The sequence below is a fragment of the Typha latifolia genome, chromosome 10 (assembly GCF_019914945.1).
Source record: "Typha latifolia isolate L0001 chromosome 10, TyphaL0001v2, whole genome shotgun sequence".
Classification (NCBI taxonomy): Eukaryota; Viridiplantae; Streptophyta; class Magnoliopsida; order Poales; family Typhaceae; genus Typha; species Typha latifolia.
The window spans coordinates 170453-190663 of NC_133095.1; the positions used below are offsets into that span (position 1 = coordinate 170453).

The following is a 20211-nucleotide window of genomic DNA, read 5'->3' on the forward strand; positions in this document are numbered from 1 at the left end:
AGCTTCAACATACAGGGAATGCTTTACCTTGATGATAGTTGTCACTAGGAATCTACTCATAGATTTCTCATTTTATTTCTTTTTCCATAGTTCTGGAACCAAGTGGTGAAGAAAGACTGCAAAGCTCTACTGGGCAAAGTGAGGTAGGGAAGCATAACCAGATCAATGACATTAACCCTTGTATATTGATAAAAGTTAGAAATTGTGAGATAAATTTTATTAGTGAGCAAATTAAGCTCCTTTAAATCCTGACATGTGTTTATCGGTGACCAAATTAAGCTCCTTTTACATATAAGGTCTACAAGACCATATATATAGCTAATACGAAACTTTTAACTCTAATTTGACAAAATTGAAAAAAAAAAAAAAGAGACATTTCTAAAACGGTAAAAACATTGAATGTGGATTTGGCTAAAACATACCTAGGATTATAACAACACAATGATGAGAAAGAACCTCTTTGCCTTAACAAAGGTTTGCCCTCGTAGATAAATGGGTAATGGCCATGATCACGTATTATTTATGTATATTGTCGTCTGTTAGGGCCGGACATGGGCTGCCCACGGGCTTAAGGGCCTTTTGAGGTGCCTTAGCCCTTAGATTAGTTGGTTGGGTCCGTCCGTCTCTCAATTTTATGGACGTGTCCTGTGACCTGTGTCCAGACTGGTGGGTCGAGCTGAGCATGAGTGAGTCAGGTGTATTCTACTCTTCTCCTCCTCTCTCCGGAGCTCGTAAACCCTTTCATTCTGAAGTTTAGAACCCTATTATTAGCTATCTCACTCTACCAGATATAACAATGTTCTCTCCGGCGACGAGGAAACCCTATCTCCCCTCTCGAACGGAGGGGAACCTACGGCACCAATCCCCTTCCACTCCTCTTCCTTCGATCCACAACCGGTCGATCACCGGCACGCCGGCTCCATGGACCTCCTCTCGTCTCTCCGTTCTTGCCAGGTACCGCCTTACCTATACCGGTGATGGAACCGCTCTTCTGTTCGTTATGTTCATGTTCTTTTTTGTTTGGTTTCTGGTTAATAATTTAATGTGGCATATGCAAGCTTGACAAAATAAATTTTTAGGGGGCTCTTAAAGCGCTCTAGATTCGACATCAAGGTTCATGATAGCCTTGGATCACATGTGAGCGTATATGCACTGCCATTGGTTGTTCTTGTTAATTTGTGGGAGACTAACGGTTCCGAACTTCCTAGAGGCAGAATCTTCTAATGGTCGAACTCTATATTTTCTTTCCGGTCCCTCAAAACCATCTTCGGGGCAAAATAAATAAATCTTAAACGGCTATCGTCGTTGACTGATATCAATTCTTATTGTGCTTTTGTTAGTCGAATAGCCCACCTGTTTACTTGCAAAAAACTATTATACTTCTTTATCAAATCTAGTAGGCTGCGTGGTTTAGAACTTGTATATTTTCTTTAATTGTAGTTAATTAACTCATTCAGCAGCGCTTAACGGATGTTTTACATAAATAACTCGCTTCTCAGTAGTCAGCACACAAGATTGCCAGCAGATATGGCGACATATATGATATCATCTTTACATTAGACGTATCCATTGTCATATTGGTTATGCCTATGAATCTCTACCTTCAAACATTAGCCATCCTAAAGTTTCTTATGTAATAATTGTTTTTTCTTCTATATCCAGAATTCCAACAGTAAAAAAGGCTGAAAAAGGTGGTGATTCTGATCAGATCCAACCTGTTTATGTTGGAGAGTTTCCCCAAAATGTTCGCAATGCTCAAGCAACTCTTCTGCAAAAAAATCTTTCTGGTAGTTATGCTTGGTTCTTTTTAGGCCTTGTTTCACCTTGTTAGATGTGAACAAACCATTTTCTGTATTTTACATGAACTTTTTTTTTTCTTGCAGAGGATACAGTGCTTGCTGGTGGCATGGATAAAGGATCATCCACTGTATGGATGATTTGTGGAACTGAGCTCTTTATCTGGAGCTATTTATCAGGTTCAGTTTCAAAACAATGTGTTGTACTTGAGGTTCCATCCTCTGTGATTGGAAGTAAAGACTTATACCAGAAGCTCCTTCACAGTCATAACTGGATTGTTTGTATTGTTAGATGGGACAATGCATCATCAGCGAAAAGTGAATTGGCACCAGAGAAGTGCAGTTCTCTTGGTATTATTCTCTGTAACCGGATTACCCAGGCAATTGCATATTGGCCTGATATATTCACCAAAAGCGGAACTGATCCTGTTGTCAGTCTTCCAACCCAATTTAATCAGAATGTTTTGATAAGTGATGATGGGAAAGCTTCTGAGTGGAATCCTGAACAAATTCATATTGGAAATGATTATGTATCTGAAGATTATAGATTTAACTCAATGATTGCTGCTTCAGTTCATGGTAATCACCATGAATGTATTGCAATAGCTTGTCAATCAATTGGTGCATTATGGTTGTTTCAATTTACACCAACAGAAATACATCGTAGGAGAATATGTGAAGACATATCAGCTGGTGCTTCCACTAGTCATTCCCAGAGTAGTAAGGGCTATGCAAGGGCACTCATTTGGCAATCAAAGCATGCTTTATCAGAGAAATCTGGCGGGCACTTCCTGTTGTTGACAAATCGTGAGATTCAGAGTTGGAGTGTTATGCTTGCACCCATCATAGATGTTGCAAAACTTTGGGCCCGTGAAATTGTCGGCAATGATGGTGATTTGGGCATTAAGAAGGACTTAGCTGGTCAGAAGAGCATATGGCTTTTGGATATGCAAATTGATGAGCGCGAAAAAGAACTGAGCATCCTTGTTGCTACCTTATGTAAAGATAGGGCTAGCAGTTCAAGCTACACGCAGTATTCTCTTCTGACAATGCAATATAAATCTAACCAGCTTCTTTCTTCTTCTTCTGAACATAGTGGTTTAAACAGTGAAAGGTTTCTAGAGAAAAAAGCTCCTCTTCATATAATAATACCTAAAGGAAGGGTGGAGGATGAAGCCTTCTTGTTCTCCATGAGGTTACGTGTTGGTGGTAAGCCATCTGGTTCTGCAATCGTACTTTCTGGTGATGGAACTGCTACTGTAACTCACTACTGGAGAGGTTCCACAAGGCTCTATCAATTTGATTTACCGTGGGATGCTGGAAAAGTTTTAGATGCTTCTATTATTCCATCTGCAGAAGATAGTGAGGAAGGTGCCTGGGTTGTCCTGACTGAAAAGGCAGGAGTTTGGGCAGTACCTGAAAAGGCAGTTTTACTTGGTGGGGTTGAACCTCCTGAGCGAAGTTTATCACGTAAAGGGAGCTCTAAGGAAGGGGTTGCAGAGGAAGGAAAAAGAAGCCAGACATTTGGTGACAACATTGTTCCTAGAAGGGCTAGTTCTGAGGCTTGGACCACTCGAGATAGACAAAGACCAGTTTTAACTGGCATTGCCCAGGGAACTGTGCTTGATGAAGAAGCAGAAGCATTACTAGGTCGTCTATTTCATGATTTTGTTTTGTCAGGTGAAGTTGAAAGTGCATTTGAGAAGCTTAAGATAAAAGGAGCATTTGAGAAGGAAGGTGAAACAAATGTATTTGTTCGCATGAGCAAATCTATTGTTGATACATTAGCTAAACATTGGACGACGACAAGAGGAGCTGACTTTTTGTCTTCAGCGGTTGTGTCATCACTTCTCTTGGACAAGCATCAAAAACATCAAAAGTACCTTCAGTTTCTTGCTTTGTCCAAGTGCCATGGAGAACTTTCCCTAAAGCAAAGTAAGGTTCTATCATTCTATGTCCATTTTCATAGTCATATTCTGTATATTTCTTTATTGACAATCCATCCACTTCATACTCTAGATAGAAAGATCATCTTTTCTCTCATCAGTGTGTTCTGACAATAAAACTTATCCATATCATTTCCAGGTGGTAGAAGTTTTCATGCACATGTAGCAACCACATCTGAATCATCATTTTTTATGCACATAACCTCATTATCTAAGGCAGCTATTCTAAGAACAATTCTAAGAACAATTCTAAGAACAACCATGACTTATCATTCATCCTTTGTCTGATGGCACGTGTTGTTTCTTCAAAGTTAAACCCTCTCTTCTTCCATTGACAGGACGTTCTTTGCTTATAATTATGGAACATGGAGAGAAGTTATCTGGCATGATCCAGTTGAGAAAACTACAAAATATGCTTACCCAGCAGAGATCAAACTTGGTGGCATCTCCACCATCCACATTGCAACCTCAAACTGCTGGTTCTTTATGGTACCTCATTCTGTTGGTTGGAGAGAAAGCTCGCAGAAATACTGTTCTTTTAATGGATCGAGATAATGCTGAAGTATTCTACAGTAAAATTTCTGATATGGAGGATCTCTTCAATTGCTTATATCATCACCTTCAAGATATAATTGATGGAGAGCAGCCTTTTCTTGTTCAAATGCAGCAAGCATTTGAATTATCAAATGCTTGTGTCACTGTTATTCAGACTGCTATTCGCTTTAGAGATGAGCACAAGAATTGGTACCCTTCTCCTGAAGGATTGACACCTTGGAACAGCCATCTTCTAGTCCGCTCAGGTCTGTGGAGCATAGCATCTTTTGTTATGGTTCTTTTGAAGGAAGCAGGATCAATTGATGTGTCAGTCAAATCTGAACTTGGGTCTCAGTTGGAAGGACTCACAGATGTTCTCTTGGAGGCTTATACTAGTTCAATCACTGCTAAAATTGAACGTGGGGAAGAATATAAAGGACTATTGGAAGAATACACTAAGCGGAGAGATGAACTTCTTGGAGCCTTGTATGATTTTGCTAAAAGAGTAGTAGAAGAAAAATATCAGGTAAGCTGGGGTGGCATTACATCATTCATGGTGTCTTTGGCTAGATTAATTTCACTGGTTCTGTGTCTTCAGTATACTTTGGGGGTTGCTTGTTATTCTTCGTTCTTCTTTGTTTAGTTATTATCTTATCAGGGTGGTTGTTTCCCGAAGGAATATATGAGACTTGAGTGTGCATCTCTAAGGAAATTAAGCACTACTCTGGAAAGATGAGATGCAGTTGACTCTAGAAATTTACTTGTTTTTAACTTTAAACTTGTGAATTTGATTGAACTAGCATAAGTAACGGGTGTACTTTATACTTCTTTCAGGAGTCATCCAAAGGTGTTGATGATCTCGAGCTAAAAGAATCTATCTTTAGGGAGATTACTTCACCTATTCTTCTCCTTGCAAAACGGCATGAAGGCTATCAAACACTATGGCATATATGTTATGACCTTAGTGATACCGGACTCCTCCGAAACCTTATGGTAGAAATTTATCCCAGTATCTAAAAATGCACTCTATGAGGCTTTCCTGTTGGTATACTTAGATTAAGTTCAAACTTTACTAACTGTGATTAATGCCAGATTGACTTCTTCCAAAAAATTATTTGTGTGATAGTTTTATGATTCTACTTTCAAGTTATATCAATTTAATATCAATCTAGTATATTTAACTGTAACTTTGATGTTGTAATGCAGCATGATAGTATAGGGCCTCATGGAGGATTCAGCTACTTTGTTTTTAGACAGCTGATTAAGAGTCGGCAATATGCTAAACTGCTAAGACTTGGAGAAGAGTTTCAGGATCAGCTAGCTAGTTTTCTGAAAGAACGCAAAGATTTGTTGTGGCTCCATGAGATGTTCTTGAATCAATTTTCCGCTGCTTCAGAAACGCTTCATGAGTTGGCTTTGTTTGTAAGTGATGGTTCCCCTTTGATAAGTGAGGAAGATTTTGATCTTGCACGTGCAAAAAGATTGACATCTCTGGCTGAAAGAAGGCGTCTACTTAACCTCTCTAAAATTGCTGCAGTAGCAGGTCAGTTGTTTCTCCATTTAGTACTTGTGCGGAATATGATGAGCAGAGGGTGCCTCCGTTCTAGGCATTATCAATAGCAGGTGCATTGCATGCAGTTCGAGGTTTGTCATACACATAATATGGTTATTTGCCATGCATCAAATTGAAATGATGAATGAAAGGAAAACAGTCTGAAACATATAATAGAGTTTCTGGCATTAGTGCACTAGGTAAATTTGTAGTAGTTTGTCATTCAGCTATACGAAGGAGTCGACTGTGTATGAGCATATTATGTACTTGCTGTTTTTTCTTTTCTGCATTGGTAGCTGACAAGTTACATTTTGTGGACCAGGTAAAGATGTAGGTTTTGAAATGAAGATTGGACGAATAGATGCTGATCTCCAGATTCTTAGGTTGCAGGTGAATTTGACTAATAAGTCTGCTGCATTCTTTGGTTTAAATTTTCTCCATTTGCACGTGTAAGATTAATTGTGGAGAAAGTTGACAGAGCAAAAGATATTGTCGCTGATGTGGTTCTCTATTGCTTCTTGTTATAGGAATAACTATTAGCAGTTTCTGGAAATTCAATGAGTAGTACGAAGACTTGCAGTGTAGGTAGTCAGCGTTCCTGACACTCAGTCGTTTGTTTTCATTCACAGGAAGAGATTGCCCTACACCTTTTCAGCAATGCAGAAGAACAAGAGATCAACAAACCTCTCCCTCCTGGGGAACTGATCGAGTTGTGCTTGAAAGGGGGACGAGATCTTTCTCTGAAAGCTTTCGAAGTGTTTGCTTGGACGAGCTCATCCTTCCGAAGTTCCAACAGAAGCCTTCTGGAGGAATGCTGGAGAAATGCAGCCGACCAAGATGACTGGTTAGCACTCTCCCAGGCATCAATTGCGGAAGGTTGGAGCGATGAAGTTGTCTTGGGATCATTGAGGGGGACAGTGCTCTTCAACGCATCAGATCAGTGTTATGGACCTGAAGCAGAGGTGTATGAAGGAAGCTTTGAGGAGATACTGCCTCTCCAGAAAGATCATGTGCGCGCTCCAAGTCTAAAGGATGCAAACTCTTCAGTGGAACAAATCTTAATGCAGCACAAGGATTTCCCCGAGGCAGGTAAGCTGATGCTGACAGCTATCATGATGGATAAGGAAGGTACAAATGCTTTAGCTGAAGATGCTGCTATGGCTTCATGAGGTCGGCATTAGATGTGATCTGGGTCATTATAGAAGAGCCACAACTTGGATCACCGTGTCAACTGTTTGAGAACCCTCGGTATAAGGTGCCAGCAGTGTGACCTCGTGGCAATTGGGGAGTAAAACTGTGACGTTTGATCATTGTTTTGCTGAAGAATCCTGCTGTGCGAATTGCATTGAGAAGCATCTTAGCTTTGACAACTAAATACGGAGAGAATGATAACCGTAGCTCTTTTTTGCTACCGTACCAATGGTAGTATTGTAGATAATATTTTCTAGTGTCTGTGCTGTGCTGTGCACCAGAATGCTTGATCTCAGTTGCTTGCGAGTTATATCTTTTTGAGATAATTTGATATTTAGTGTCAATTTTGTCTTAAGTCATATCCTCGCTATATGTGGCCAAGTTGTCATTAGATCATTTCTCATCTGAAGTAATTCATGGAAGGTAAGAATTAGCTGAATTTGGTATCCAGTGCTTTGAAAAAAAATTATTATTAGTAGTATTGACTAATTATTATTATTATAGTTGTTGTAATACTGTTTTTGGAAAAACGAATTCCATCAAAAGAAGCCAAATGCCAGAGCAGATAGACCAGGCGTAGCTCGTAAGCTTCTATCAGGAAGATCTTTTAGTTCCACGTGGCGAGTTGCAGTTGGTTATGGTGGTCTGGAAATCTGGGGGAGGAAGGAGAGCCAATAGACAACGATGGACGTGGCAGCATCCTCATCCACTATCTAATCCGTCTTGGCCCTATTAATTCCCTCCTTCCTCCTCTCCGTCAGTGAATAAGCAGAAGAGCAAAGAATCCAATCCAACCCAACCCAGTAGAGTCGAGTGAGAGATGGCAGCCTCGGCACTCCAGCGCTCCGCATTCGCCGGCCAGACCGCTCTGAAGCAGCGGGATGAACTCGTCCGCAAGGTCGGCGTTTCAGATGGCCGCATCTCCATGCGCCGCACCGTCAAGAGCGCTCCCCAGAGCATCTGGTAAGTCATATGAGTTCACATTAATTCCCTTTTTTTATTATAATAATAATAATAATTAGTATAATTGGGTTATTATATTAAGGTATGGGCCGGACCGTCCCAAGTACCTTGGCCCATTCTCGGAGCAGACCCCTTCATACCTGACGGGTGAGTTCCCGGGTGACTATGGGTGGGACACCGCGGGGCTGTCGGCTGACCCGGAGACGTTCGCGAAGAACCGGGAGCTGGAGGTGATCCACAGCCGATGGGCCATGCTGGGTGCCCTGGGCTGCGTCTTCCCGGAGATCCTGGCGAAGAACGGGGTCAAGTTCGGTGAGGCGGTCTGGTTCAAGGCCGGGTCCCAAATCTTCTCAGAGGGTGGGCTGGACTACCTAGGCAACCCCAACCTCATCCACGCCCAGAGCATCCTGGCCATCTGGGCCTGCCAGGTCGTCCTCATGGGCTTCGTCGAGGGCTACCGAGTGGGTGGAGGCCCACTCGGGGAGGGCCTCGACGTCATCTACCCCGGTGGGGCCTTCGACCCATTGGGCCTCGCCGATGACCCGGAAGCCTTCGCGGAGCTCAAGGTGAAGGAGCTCAAGAACGGGCGGTTGGCCATGTTCTCCATGTTCGGATTCTTCGTGCAGGCCATCGTTACCGGCAAGGGACCCATCGAGAACCTCTTCGACCACATCGCAGACCCTGTTGCCAACAACGCCTGGGCCTACGCGACCAACTTTGTCCCCGGAAACTGAATTCCTTCATCGAATATATGATTGATCAGTACTGGACTAGTGCACGCTTTGTTGCAGCTAGCACTGGTGTTGGTCCAAGTGTAAAACACGTACTACTTCCTATCATGTACTACTCTTTTACTAGATGCAGGATAGATGGATGGATGGTTGGTTGGTGCTGTTGTTATGTTAATTAAGTAATATTTATGTTTATTGCGGTGTGCGAGTACTATATATATATTTGCTGATCAAACGAACGAATATTGCTTACGCCTCGCCATATACCTTACCTTCCAATTGCTTAATGCACGGGAGTTCCGTTGGATTATGGGTTCGTTTCGACTAAATCAGGAACATCGACCTGATCGAGCTAGAACAGCCCACTGAAGTTCCTACATTAATTAATTAATGATCTCCCTGCCGATGACAGCCATAAATCTATCTACTTAACAACAAACCAACTCTGATAAGAGTTATATATGCAGTATAACAAGAGATGGCCAAAAAGTTGGAAGCATAGATAAGAATAGTTGAGCATAATCGAATCCATGCCCTGCCCTGCCCTGCCAAAAGGCGACGCGGTCAAACGGTCCATGTCATGAGTACTGCACCGATAAATTGGAAGGTAGCCCTCGGGAAGATAGGGGGATCGTGATTATTATAGGGTGGACAGACACATTGCCCCTGGTGCTCCTACTCCTAAGACAAGTTAACTCTCTTATCCATTTGCCAGATTAATTTAGATGTGAGCAGCATTATAATAAAGCATGGTCGTGCATCGAGGAGATTCGAATAGCTGCCATGCATAGGGGTAAAAGGGAAAAGCATAGCAATAGCTTTGATCTTTCACAGCCCACAATGAGATAAAAAGGGCTTCGCAAATCCGCATGCCATCTCCAAACAACCAACTCGAAGACAAAACTTTAAAAGAGGTGCGGGTGGTTGTAGGAGTCGGGAGTGCTGAGAGAGAAAGAGAGTGTAAGTTCGAAAAAGAGAAAAATAAATAAAAAGAACAACTAAACCCAATATTATTATCTTTAGCAGAGACATCACCAAACCCGGTAATCATTCCCTTCCTTTCAGATCAATGTCCTCCCTCATTCTCTCGCTTCCCCATGCCCACTATCATTAATTCCTCTCACTCACTTATTAATTGTACAGGAATAGAGAACATATGTTATAATAATAATAATAATAATGAGGAGGAGGAGAGAGAGATGGAAAGGTATAAAAATTTGGTGTGGCGTTTGTATTTTCGTCAGTCCATCCAAACCGGTGAATGGTGGATGAACGGCGTGCATCGAGCAGTTGTTCTACTTCCAGGATAGTGGAGGGCTAGCTGGTACGAACGACTACAAGCACTAGTACCAATTAAAGGGCACATTACGCCTCCCTTCCGAGGAGGGCAGGCCATGCATAAGACATCGAATCCCCTATCTTTTGGACTCTCCCTCCCGTACCTATTCTCTTTTGAAAGTCCCTTTTCCTCTTGCCCGTGCTTGTATCCTGGATCGACCAACATAAACATGACTCCTCAGATAGCCACAAAATTTGTTCTTCCTTGGAATACGTACCAAAGCAATAGCTTTGATAGATATCTCCCAACTCCTAATAATTAACCTTCTCTTTTGTACATTAATTTAAATAATTAATTCATGCAGATTGAATTGTGTGCCAGTCTGAAAGACTATATATATTAGCTAGCATGCACATATAACCACCACCTGACTCAGAGTCAAGAGACCCGACACACACGCATACACATACACACACACACATATATATATATATATATATATATATGTTATAATTTTATTAAGGGTTTAGGGTTTAAGCCTCCTCCCGATCGATCGATGAGGATCAGTGACTCTGCAGTGATGTGCTCCTCCATTGCCTTACTGCAAGAGAGGTTCAGACAGCTGCAGAGAATGAAAGAGATGAGAGAAGAGAAGGAGCTCCTACGACTGCTAGCCTCGGAAGCTCCCAAACGTCCCAAATTGTTCTTCCATCCGGATCTGCTGCATCCCTCCGTTCCTCTACGACTACTACGTGACTCATCAACAATATCCCTTCAGTTCCCCTACTCGTCTCATGACTCCCTCGACAATTCGCTCTCCTTAGGCTTGTGGACTAACTCCACTAAGTTTTCCAACGATATGGACGTCGTTGACACTTCCCTCCACCTGTGAGCAAATTTATATAGATCGATGGTTCTTCCACCGCTAGCTCCTCCATTTTCCCTCTGCTTATTTTGATCATGCACTACCTTTTTTTTTTTCTGTTTTCCTTAATTTTAATTACTCTCTCCTAATTTTCTTGGCCCGATCGAACAACGGAATTGCATGCGATACTTGTAATATACCAGATCAAATTATCCCAGTAGTACATCAATATATATAATCGTAGTCTTAATTTCTTATCAACATGCAGTTAGCATAAAGCTCGCTAGCAAGAGCATCTCTGCAATCGATCCGCACATTAATGTGATCTTGCGGACCTTAATTTCTTTCGTTAGGCTTTCACTCCCGGCATATCATCCAAGATAAATTATAAGTGATATTCTTAAGCATGCGTCTTCTGGAGCAGGTCACATGCATGCTAGTTTTATGCTTTGTTTCCTCCTCCTTTTACTGGGTTCCGGTTCTTGAAGGTTTATTTAATTAATTGGAGAGAATAAAGAAAAAAATTATTTCAAAGATGCTTCCATCCCCATCTTTTTAGATTTTTTTTTATTTGAACAATACCTGGAGGTAACACGTGATGATCGATCGTTAACTTCTGCTTTCAGCTACACACCCCCAACCCAAAAAAAAGTGCGTGCGGTGCAAGCACGTCGCAACCATCACGAAAGCAATGAACCAATCAATCATCGTAAAGCTTGCTTCTGAAGCTAAGGATACCAGACACACATAATAGTATAGACAAGAAGAACAACCAAGTCTTGGCAATAAATCACATCGATCTTATAATAAGTCAGGGAATCTTCTCATGCTAAGGCTCACTCAATTTGGCATTTATATAAGAAAAAGAGTAAAAGAACTGATATCAGTTCCAGATCTATACGTTTAACCATAAGATGACCATATAAAGTTGCGTGTGTGTGGAATGATGTCGTAGCCACTTGTTTCAGCCAACAGCAAAGACAGAGCTACAGCATGAAGTAAGGAATCTAGAAACTTTTTTTATGAAATTTAATTATAGCACAGAATAACCTTTAATAAAGAAACTGTCTCAACAATTTAAGGCCCGGAAAACATATCAAATCTCCATAACAACTCAAGCAGGAGGACGAACAACTCAAGCAGGAGGAAGAAGAGAAGGAAAGAACATGAGCACACTTATAACAAGGACACTCCTTTCTTTGCTCCTTGTTATGCTACTAACAAATGGATCAGGTAAGTCTACCAGAACCCATCTACCTTATTATCTCATCCGCCGGCATTGGATCTTGTGTAAGATTGTGATTTGAGAGTTGAAACACAGACTATGCAATCGCTAGGATATTATAGTTGCTGCCAAGGGTCAGGAGAGAACATTGTTTCACTTCAGTGACTAAATATAAGGAGACTATGAACCTGTGAATAGTATATAAGTGTTAAGTAAAAAGAACCCACATAACTATTCAGCTTTGAGAAGCTTTCAGCTTGATACTCTAAACTAGAGGGCCTAAATTTGTCGATATGTTTTACAAGAAAACCAGGTTCTTCATTTACATGGTTCTCCACTTTCCAACTTTCCAACATACAGAACGAATTGTTTTTTTTAGGACGAATTGTAAGTTGTATCATACGGTGCATAAGTTCAGCTAAAATATACTAGCAACCGACAGTAGAACAAGATACCAAATGAAATTACCATAATTATGCTCATTTATTGCATGAAAAAGTAAAGAAATTTAAATCAACTCAACCATGCACAAAAGATGTCAGCAGACATAATGCAGTAGACAAAGAAAGAGGACAACGGAACATTAGCAGCCGACCTTTCAGAAGTGCATGATTATTATCTACGTTACAGTTGACAGATATGAATGAATTCAATCGAAACATCATGAGAATTTGACTCAATGTGAAAAATATCTACTCTCTAGCTCTAAGACATAGATGTCGCAAAATAGGATGTGAACAGATCATCATAATTTTACGGTAAGATAATCCTAATGAAAAACACAATATACCATATCAAAGCAATTCTGTTACATCTGATATTTCTACATGTACTGCATATAGATGGGGCCTATATGGAGAAGCAATGGTGCGTAGCTGATGAACAAACACCAGATGATATCCTACAGCAAGCTCTTGACTGGGCTTGTGGCCCTGGGGGTGCAGACTGCAAAATGATTCAACCAAACAAACCCTGTTATCTACCCAACACTATCAGGGACCACGCATCCTACGCGTTCAACAGCTACTGGCAGAAATTCAAAAATCAACGAGGCTCTTGCTATTTTGGTGCTGCAGCCATGGTTACCGACTTAGACCCAAGTATGACTTTCTCAAATGCAACTGGCAGAGCTATTACATTGAATAGAATTGGTTCTTATAAGTGCTTTAGGCATCATATAACTCTTCTGTCAATTTGATACAAAACATTCTACTATGATGAGCAAACGGTGCATAGATACATGAAAACAGACTTCCATTTGGACTATAAATGCTTCTTGTTTGTATGTGTATGCTTTCCATATGAAATATAAGACCTCCTGCCTGATTCTCTGTAAGGTAACAACTATATAATAACCCGGAGTAACCAGAACTTTTGATCATTCTATTTCATAAACATCAAACTTGCAAATTTTGATGCATATATTAAGCATGCTAGATGATGAAAACAGGAACTTCCAACCGCATGTCTATATCTCTATGATTACCTGGAGCTGTTCAACTTATGCAAGCTACAGAGAACAAGATTCATGACTTCTTTCATAAAGTGGATCTAGATAAAGAGAATGTTTTATAGGATTTAGATTTTATACCATTTATGCATAAAATTAAGGGGCCTGGAAAAATTAAATAACTCCCTGAAGATTTTTGTTTTCTACTTGGAGTTCCTTCTTGTTGCCTAATAACACTTAGAAGAAGTTATTGTCCTTTAACTTCTTAAACAATTTAAGCTGTGTCAAATTGTCAACTACAACATATTCTAGTTATCTATTTATTTAATTATCTTTATCTGAGAGTAGTTATGCAAAAAGTATCCTATGATTTGTCTCCAAGAAAGATGTCACATCTAATGATGACTTATGCAGCACTTTGCCTTCCTCACTGATTGAAGTCATTTGCAGGTCATGGTTCGTGCCAGTTCGAATCAGTTCCCTCGTCCAGCTGAGGAATCATGGAGCGATATTACAAACATCCTTCCAATACAATGGAGTCAATTGTCCTGCTGACTATGTTCAATTGACAGGATACACAACCTTTCTTGAATGCAACCATTTCCTACCCAACATCAATGCTGAATGCTGATGCCTTTATTAAGGATTTCAATCAAATTTTATGATCTAGAGGATGGATATCAACAGAGTGCATGTCTCAGTATATATTCCACTTTCACAATTTGCAATTTGGCTGATCAGACATGAAATTTCATCTGAACAATTCTATTCTGTCACGAGTCATTTTATTGCGCAGCAACATAGTTCTTTCTTTAGAACTGTTAAAACTAGCTTTTTAGGTTCAAATTTTAATGCATGGCAAAAAACAAATGCAAGGGAAGATAAAGTGCATGTTCTGGCTGTAAAAAGATTAATCTACCCAGGGAAGATATAACACTATAGAATTTCATTCATTGTCACTCATGTCATAATATTGATTTACAGCAGGCAGTAACCTGGTCCTTCTCGCTAACTTTGTTTCAACAATAGCATAGGTGAGCTGAAATATTTCTCTGTCCTGATTGAAGTACAGCGATATATTTTTGCTGACCACCTTATTGCCTTTCAATGTGGTCAAGGCATCAGGAAGGACTGAGGTTGAAAATAATTGTGAACATGAGATTTGTTGGCTACACTAAAGGATACCATATCTGACAACAGTGAAAGGACCAATCATGCACCAAAGTTCCAGTCCAGTAATGGAGTAAACAACAACCCTACTAATATGGCAACTCAAAATTTCGAATCACAAGAAGCAAACTTCTTTGCCTAACATAACATGTATACGTCCTGCTGGAAGATAAAAAAATGATGCTAGCAGATCAGATTACAGGAACAAGCATACACTGCAATGTTACTTCATCTTGATTATTAATGCTGAGATCAGAAAATCTCAGTTGAGCAGAATAGAACAAGGAGACAATGTAATCACAAATAGCATTAACATACACAACCTCTGTTGTTTTCAGATACATATCTGTGCATCAGAAAAGTAGACTGGCCCAAGCAGCAATAAATGCAAAGCCACCAAAAGGTGCCGGTGAAGCATACTTTCTGTCTTCAAGATAAGCCACAGTGTAGCACCTGAAGGAACAATTAAGGACTTTAGTTTCTCACAGAAAACTATACAGAGACATTATAGAAAAGGTAACAAAAATTCAAGAACTCTGCTCCAACCAGAACAAATCCACAATGCCCTCCTCACCAACCCTCCACACTCTTTATGTAGGAAAATTGCTTTCTATGATTGAAATTCAGCATTATGCAATCAAGTTATTGTGGTTCAAAGAGAACTCGTTGGAAGTTACTTCAGTATTAGTATTGTTGACCAGTTCAAGCTGCACATATATGATTAAAATTATATATACAAAGTTGTTGTTACATGAGCTTGTGTTAGAAATAAAGAGCTCACGTTCCGGAGAAGACCAAAATTCCAGCAGTTAGAAGCCCTCCGAACTGCATAGTGTACAAGGGAAAAGGTGACTCAGGCGACATGATCACAGTCCGATAATAGAATCCAAGCATTAGGTTTGCAAAACGAAGCAAGGAACAAGTCAAGAGTACTAACAATATTGGGGTGTTTGGTCATAGGAGCTCCGACTAAGGCTGCCGTGTGGACCAGATGGTACAAAGATGCAGTTTGCCAAACCTTGAGTAAGTTTTAAGAAAGGAATCAGAGATTTAAAGGGAGCAATAGAGAAGAAGGGTAGCTTACTATCGAGGAGAGGCAACGGTAGTGAAGTACCTCTTTGTAGGAAGGGTTCTTGGGCCGGAAGACGTGGGCCCCGTAGGTCCCAAGACCAAGAGCAGCCATCCCTGTTCGCATATCAGATACAAAACCATAGCCGATCATCAACAAGACAACAAGGGAAGGGAAGTGAAAGGAGAAGGGTTCATTTTCAGATAGGAAAGTATGCATACCAGAGATGGCAGCGACCTTATGCCACACCGTGGGATCCATGAAACTGAGACAGCACTTCCTCTCCAAGGTCCTCTTGGTCGGCTCTGTGGATGCAGTAGAGTTTAGGGGCTCTGCGATGCAGTCAACTGGATCGTCCATGGCAGTGCCACCGATCGATCGATACAAGGCTACAGAGCATCATTTAACGCTCAAGCATCGGACGGCTGAGAGTGAGAGACCAACAACATCTCGTCGACTGTCGGCAGCCGATCCAATTGACTGACTCGTCCATCAACTGATAATTGGATCGGCGTTGGGCGGTTCAGATCCGAACCAATGGACGTTAGAATAATCTCTTGTTCAAATAATTGGGTAATTCTCGCTACAGGAAGAGAAATCCCGATCAAACGACACACATATGAATCTTATCTTCGACATCCTTGGAATTTACATTTATCCAAAAAACAAAATCGAATATATATATATATATATATATATATATAAAAGGCTGATTTCTGACTTCGTCAGCATGTAATCGCCCTTTAACGCGTGCCGACTCGACTGAACCGCGGACGGAAGGAGTCCGAAGCAGGGTTATTCAGTTTTGACTCGAGAAAAGCGTGAACTCTATTCTACGTTAACGAATACACCGGATGATAAACACCCACAATTGGAACCACAAATCTCATTGGCTAGTTAGGTGTAACTTGACGTCATTCACTTGAAATTTAGGGCGGGTGAGTGTTCGGGTGTCATCCACGGTTCCAGGACATTCTCCTGTCCTAAAATGTAATATATAATCGAAGCAACCCGGCGGATCTGAAACCTCCCTCTCTCCGCTGCTTTGTTATATTAGATACGTGTGGCGACGCGTCTCTCTCTCTCGCGCGCGCTCCTCCGTCTCGCTTTTCCTCCGACGAGCGACATGGTAAGAGATCTCCACCTCTTTTATGTAGATCCAGGGATATTTCGTTGATATATCTTCCAGCCTTATTGTAAAGCTAGGGTTCTTGGTGTTCCGGTGCATCATTCTCTGACCTTGTCTGCCGAAATATCTAGATCCGTTTATTATGGACTTTGTGCATGAACTCTAAATCAATTGAGCGAATCGTTTTTTTTTTTCACCCTGAAGTTGATTATTATTGATGATGGATGTAGAGTCATATGGGCTTTTTTATTTTTTTGCTTGATCTCGATCAAATTAATTGGGAGGTGGTTTTTTTTGTCATCTGGATGTTTATGGTTCCCGTGCGGAAAAATAAGTTATTTCGAAACTGTTCTATTAGGGCCTCCAGATTTGGTCTTGCATGTCAGATGCAATTGTCAAGTTGAGGCCCTCGTCTTGGCTCTAAGAATCACATCATCGGGTTTGACTCCTCACTGCGATCTCAGGGGCCTGGTATTCGTATTGTGTGAATACTGAATACAAGGGTTGGATAGGTTCCACTTAAAGGGTTCTGATTCAGGGTTGGTGCTCAATGTTTACTAGGGCATAGGTCAAAACGTTGTTTGCGAAGAGGGAACTAGGATTTCCAATCTTTGTAATTATCTCTGCCATGGCCACAGCTACAGGAAACTAAGAGGGTTTAATTGGGTAATATTGCATTAGAGAAAGGAAAGTGAAGTTATTGTAGTGTCGTGTGTTAAGAATTGTCTAATAGAAGGTTTGTGATATTGTTCCATATGAATTATAGAATTATCAGTGCTGGCCACATGCAGTAATTCCGCAAAGCCAAGTTACTGAATTTGTTATGTCTATGGGATAACTGAGAGCATGCTATAGATGACACTAACACAAATAATTTAGAGGACCCCTACGAATAATACATTTTATTCAATTTGAAAGGTCCATGTAGTGGTGATCTGACCGAGCTATAGAATGTAACTGGGATGTTTGAGTTGCTGTATTTCCAATTCTATCTTTCCAATGTATTATTTATCGGGATTTTGTGGTAAAAATAATATCACCTATTTAAATTTCTGGAAGATACTTTTTTGTTTTCATCTAAATAATTGCATGCTTTTTTATTTGAACAGACCACTTCCAGGCGTCTTGCTGACAAGAAGGTTGCCAAGTTTCAGAAGAATATTACAAAGAGGGGATCTGTTCCTGAAACAACTACTAAGAAGGGGAATGACTACCCTGTTGGGCCTATCGTGCTTGGTTTCTTTGTCTTTGTGGTCATCGGGTCATGTATGATTCTCAGTTGTCACTCTGCTAATTTGTGCATGATAGGCTAATTTTACTTATTTTAAGTTTGTTCTATTTTAGTTTTTCTTAATTGCTAAACAGTTTGCTTCTATTAATATCCATGGAAGGTGCTAGGATCTCTGTTGATTTTCATGAATAATTATTTCTTGAGTCCTATGAAACAAAAGAAGAAATCATTCTTCCTCTATGTGGACCATCTATCCACACCAACACTAGAGTAAGTAAAGTGCTCATTATGGGAAAGAAAGCTATTCAATAGCTTGTTGAATCTCATTTTTCATAATTCTACACTAGTTTTGTGTTGGTTCTTTATGATGGTTATGGATGAGGTCAATCAGTTAATGTTCTTTGAATGTTTTTGAGTCCTTCTCATTTTTAATGATGTGACAAGACATATATATTGTTTCATGAACAATGAGAAGCTCAACTTGGACCATTTGATACCCAGCTCTATTAGTTTGTATTTGGGGTTTTCATCTGTCATTTTTTTTTCAATGGCGTGGCAAGGAATTGTCAGTTTCTTTGACATCTTGAAGTCTCTATTTGATTTATTAGCATAAACTTTATCTTTAAAAGGATTACAGTATCAAGAATATTATTTTTCTTCACTTTGCAGCACTAAAAGTTAACAGCAAGACTATTAACTTTTTTGTTGGATGTTATTGGAGAGTTGTTGTCACACTGCATGAGTAATGCAGTCTTAGGTTGCTGCTTCAGCAGACCATAATATTATTGCTAGAGAAGTGGCAGGTCATTTCTTTTGTCAGGATGGATTGTCATGTGCTTAACTAAAATGCTGACTGGTGGATGGAACCTTTTCCAATAATCTAAAGCTGATTATAGATCCCAGATCGCATGATGATTTTTTTTTTTTTTTTGAAATATGATTAGAAACCATTTTCTGTTTTTGGTAAATAATGGGCTAAAACTTTAGTTGCATTTTTCTCGACACTTTCATCTGCACTACATGAACTGTTAGAAGATTATTACTACTCGCTTAAATTTTTGCTTTTCCTGCAGCTCTATTTCAGATCATTAGGACAGCTACAAGCGGTGGAGTGGCTTGAAAGCACATGATGACGATGTTGCCTGTTTAGGAAGGTCCAGAGGGGTCTTGGGACTTGATAACTTGTAGAATGTCAAGATGATAGAGCTTCAATATTGGGGGAGATGCTAGGAGGGAACTTTTCATTGTCTCGGTGTTTACTTTGTAAACTGCGTTTGAATGAAATAAAGTGGAGGCTTGCCACCAATGCGGTAGTTGCCTCTGTTTGATTTAATTTTCATGTTTATTGTGCTAGTTAGGTACCACTATGGATATGAATTTAGCCTAAGTAATCCTTCTTGCCTAGTTAAGACAGGGAATGAACTAATCGTTTGATGGAAATTGTCTTGCCGAGGGATGCTTAATATTTGTTAGTGTGCGAGAATGGGGCCACCTGGATCTTTTCAATTATACGAGGCATTATGCTGTCGGATGTCTAGGTTTAGGTTTCTTACTTGTAACTCATTAAATCTGTCAAGCAACTAGAGGAAATGCTCTGGTATTATGGTATACATCTTCATCTCTTCTTCATCAAAATTAAAAAAGAAATGATCTATATGATGTCTTCGTCTTTTCGTTAATAAACCTTTGTAATGCGTATTTGTTTATTTGATACTATATAAATTCTAAATTGAGCAGCCAACTTATTTTCTACTGTATCTATAATCCTTCCATTAGTTTGAAATGTTGTGGTCCCATACGTTATTCTGTCTTCTCAGCATAAAAGTTTATGCTAAAAGACAATCATTTCTATGATACAATGCTGAGATCTATGCACCGTCGCCCTAAACTCGTCCTCATTCTGAGAAAAAAAGAAATGGAAAAAAGCGAAACCTGGTACAAAAATATACGAGAGAACCTCCTCATGGAGTTGCGCGCCTCAGTAGAGATTGCGGTATGCTCCTCCGCGGAATTATTTTACTTGCGCATCATCCAATCGCTCCCCGTCCGTGTAACATCATATACCAGTAATAGCCTTACA

The 20211-nt window shown here is 40.2% G+C and overlaps 5 protein-coding genes across 8 annotated transcripts; 4 read left to right on the forward strand and 1 right to left on the reverse strand.

The window, feature by feature from the left end:
• The first annotated feature begins 665 nt into the window (after positions 1–665).
• LOC140796291 (nuclear pore complex protein NUP133) lies at positions 666–7378 on the forward strand. 3 transcript variants are annotated; one of them, XM_073149259.1, is made up of 8 exons: positions 666–954; positions 1663–1787; positions 1884–3731; positions 4081–4802; positions 5111–5269; positions 5483–5819; positions 6151–6218; positions 6356–7378. In XM_073149259.1, exons 1-8 carry the CDS (start codon positions 797–799, stop codon positions 6359–6361), a joined length of 3423 nt encoding a protein of 1140 aa, XP_073005360.1. In that variant the 5' UTR covers positions 666–796; the 3' UTR covers positions 6362–7378. The 3 variants fall into 3 exon arrangements, with proteins under 3 accessions (XP_073005360.1, XP_073005358.1, XP_073005359.1); XM_073149257.1 differs by having other exon boundaries at positions 6458–7378; XM_073149258.1 differs by lacking the exon at positions 5111–5269 and having other exon boundaries at positions 6458–7378.
• A 366-nt stretch (positions 7379–7744) lies between these two features.
• LOC140796293 (chlorophyll a-b binding protein of LHCII type I, chloroplastic) lies at positions 7745–8908 on the forward strand. Its single transcript, XM_073149260.1, has 2 exons — positions 7745–7982; positions 8065–8908. The coding sequence occupies exons 1-2, from the start codon at positions 7840–7842 to the stop codon at positions 8714–8716; spliced, it is 795 nt and encodes a 264-aa protein (XP_073005361.1). The 5' UTR covers positions 7745–7839; the 3' UTR covers positions 8717–8908.
• Positions 8909–11719: 2811 nt separating this feature from the next.
• On the forward strand, positions 11720–14308 carry LOC140796185 (glucan endo-1,3-beta-glucosidase 12-like). 2 transcript variants are annotated; one of them, XM_073149106.1, is made up of 4 exons: positions 11720–11855; positions 11940–12090; positions 12925–13182; positions 13983–14308. In XM_073149106.1, the coding sequence occupies exons 2-4, from the start codon at positions 12024–12026 to the stop codon at positions 14024–14026; spliced, it is 369 nt and encodes a 122-aa protein (XP_073005207.1). In that variant the 5' UTR covers positions 11720–11855; positions 11940–12023; the 3' UTR covers positions 14027–14308. The 2 variants fall into 2 exon arrangements, with proteins under 2 accessions (XP_073005207.1, XP_073005208.1); XM_073149107.1 differs by lacking the exon at positions 11720–11855 and having other exon boundaries at positions 11923–12090.
• A 605-nt stretch (positions 14309–14913) lies between these two features.
• LOC140796184 (uncharacterized) lies at positions 14914–16444 on the reverse strand. Its single transcript, XM_073149105.1, has 5 exons — positions 15993–16444; positions 15817–15887; positions 15640–15720; positions 15484–15527; positions 14914–15155 (listed from the first exon to the last, which is right to left on the reverse strand). The coding sequence occupies exons 1-5, from the start codon at positions 16129–16131 to the stop codon at positions 15056–15058; spliced, it is 435 nt and encodes a 144-aa protein (XP_073005206.1). The 5' UTR covers positions 16132–16444; the 3' UTR covers positions 14914–15055.
• A 316-nt stretch (positions 16445–16760) lies between these two features.
• LOC140796186 (uncharacterized) lies at positions 16761–19464 on the forward strand. Its single transcript, XM_073149108.1, has 3 exons — positions 16761–16900; positions 18010–18166; positions 19205–19464. The coding sequence occupies exons 1-3, from the start codon at positions 16898–16900 to the stop codon at positions 19249–19251; spliced, it is 207 nt and encodes a 68-aa protein (XP_073005209.1). The 5' UTR covers positions 16761–16897; the 3' UTR covers positions 19252–19464.
• Positions 19465–20211: the final 747 nt, after the last annotated feature.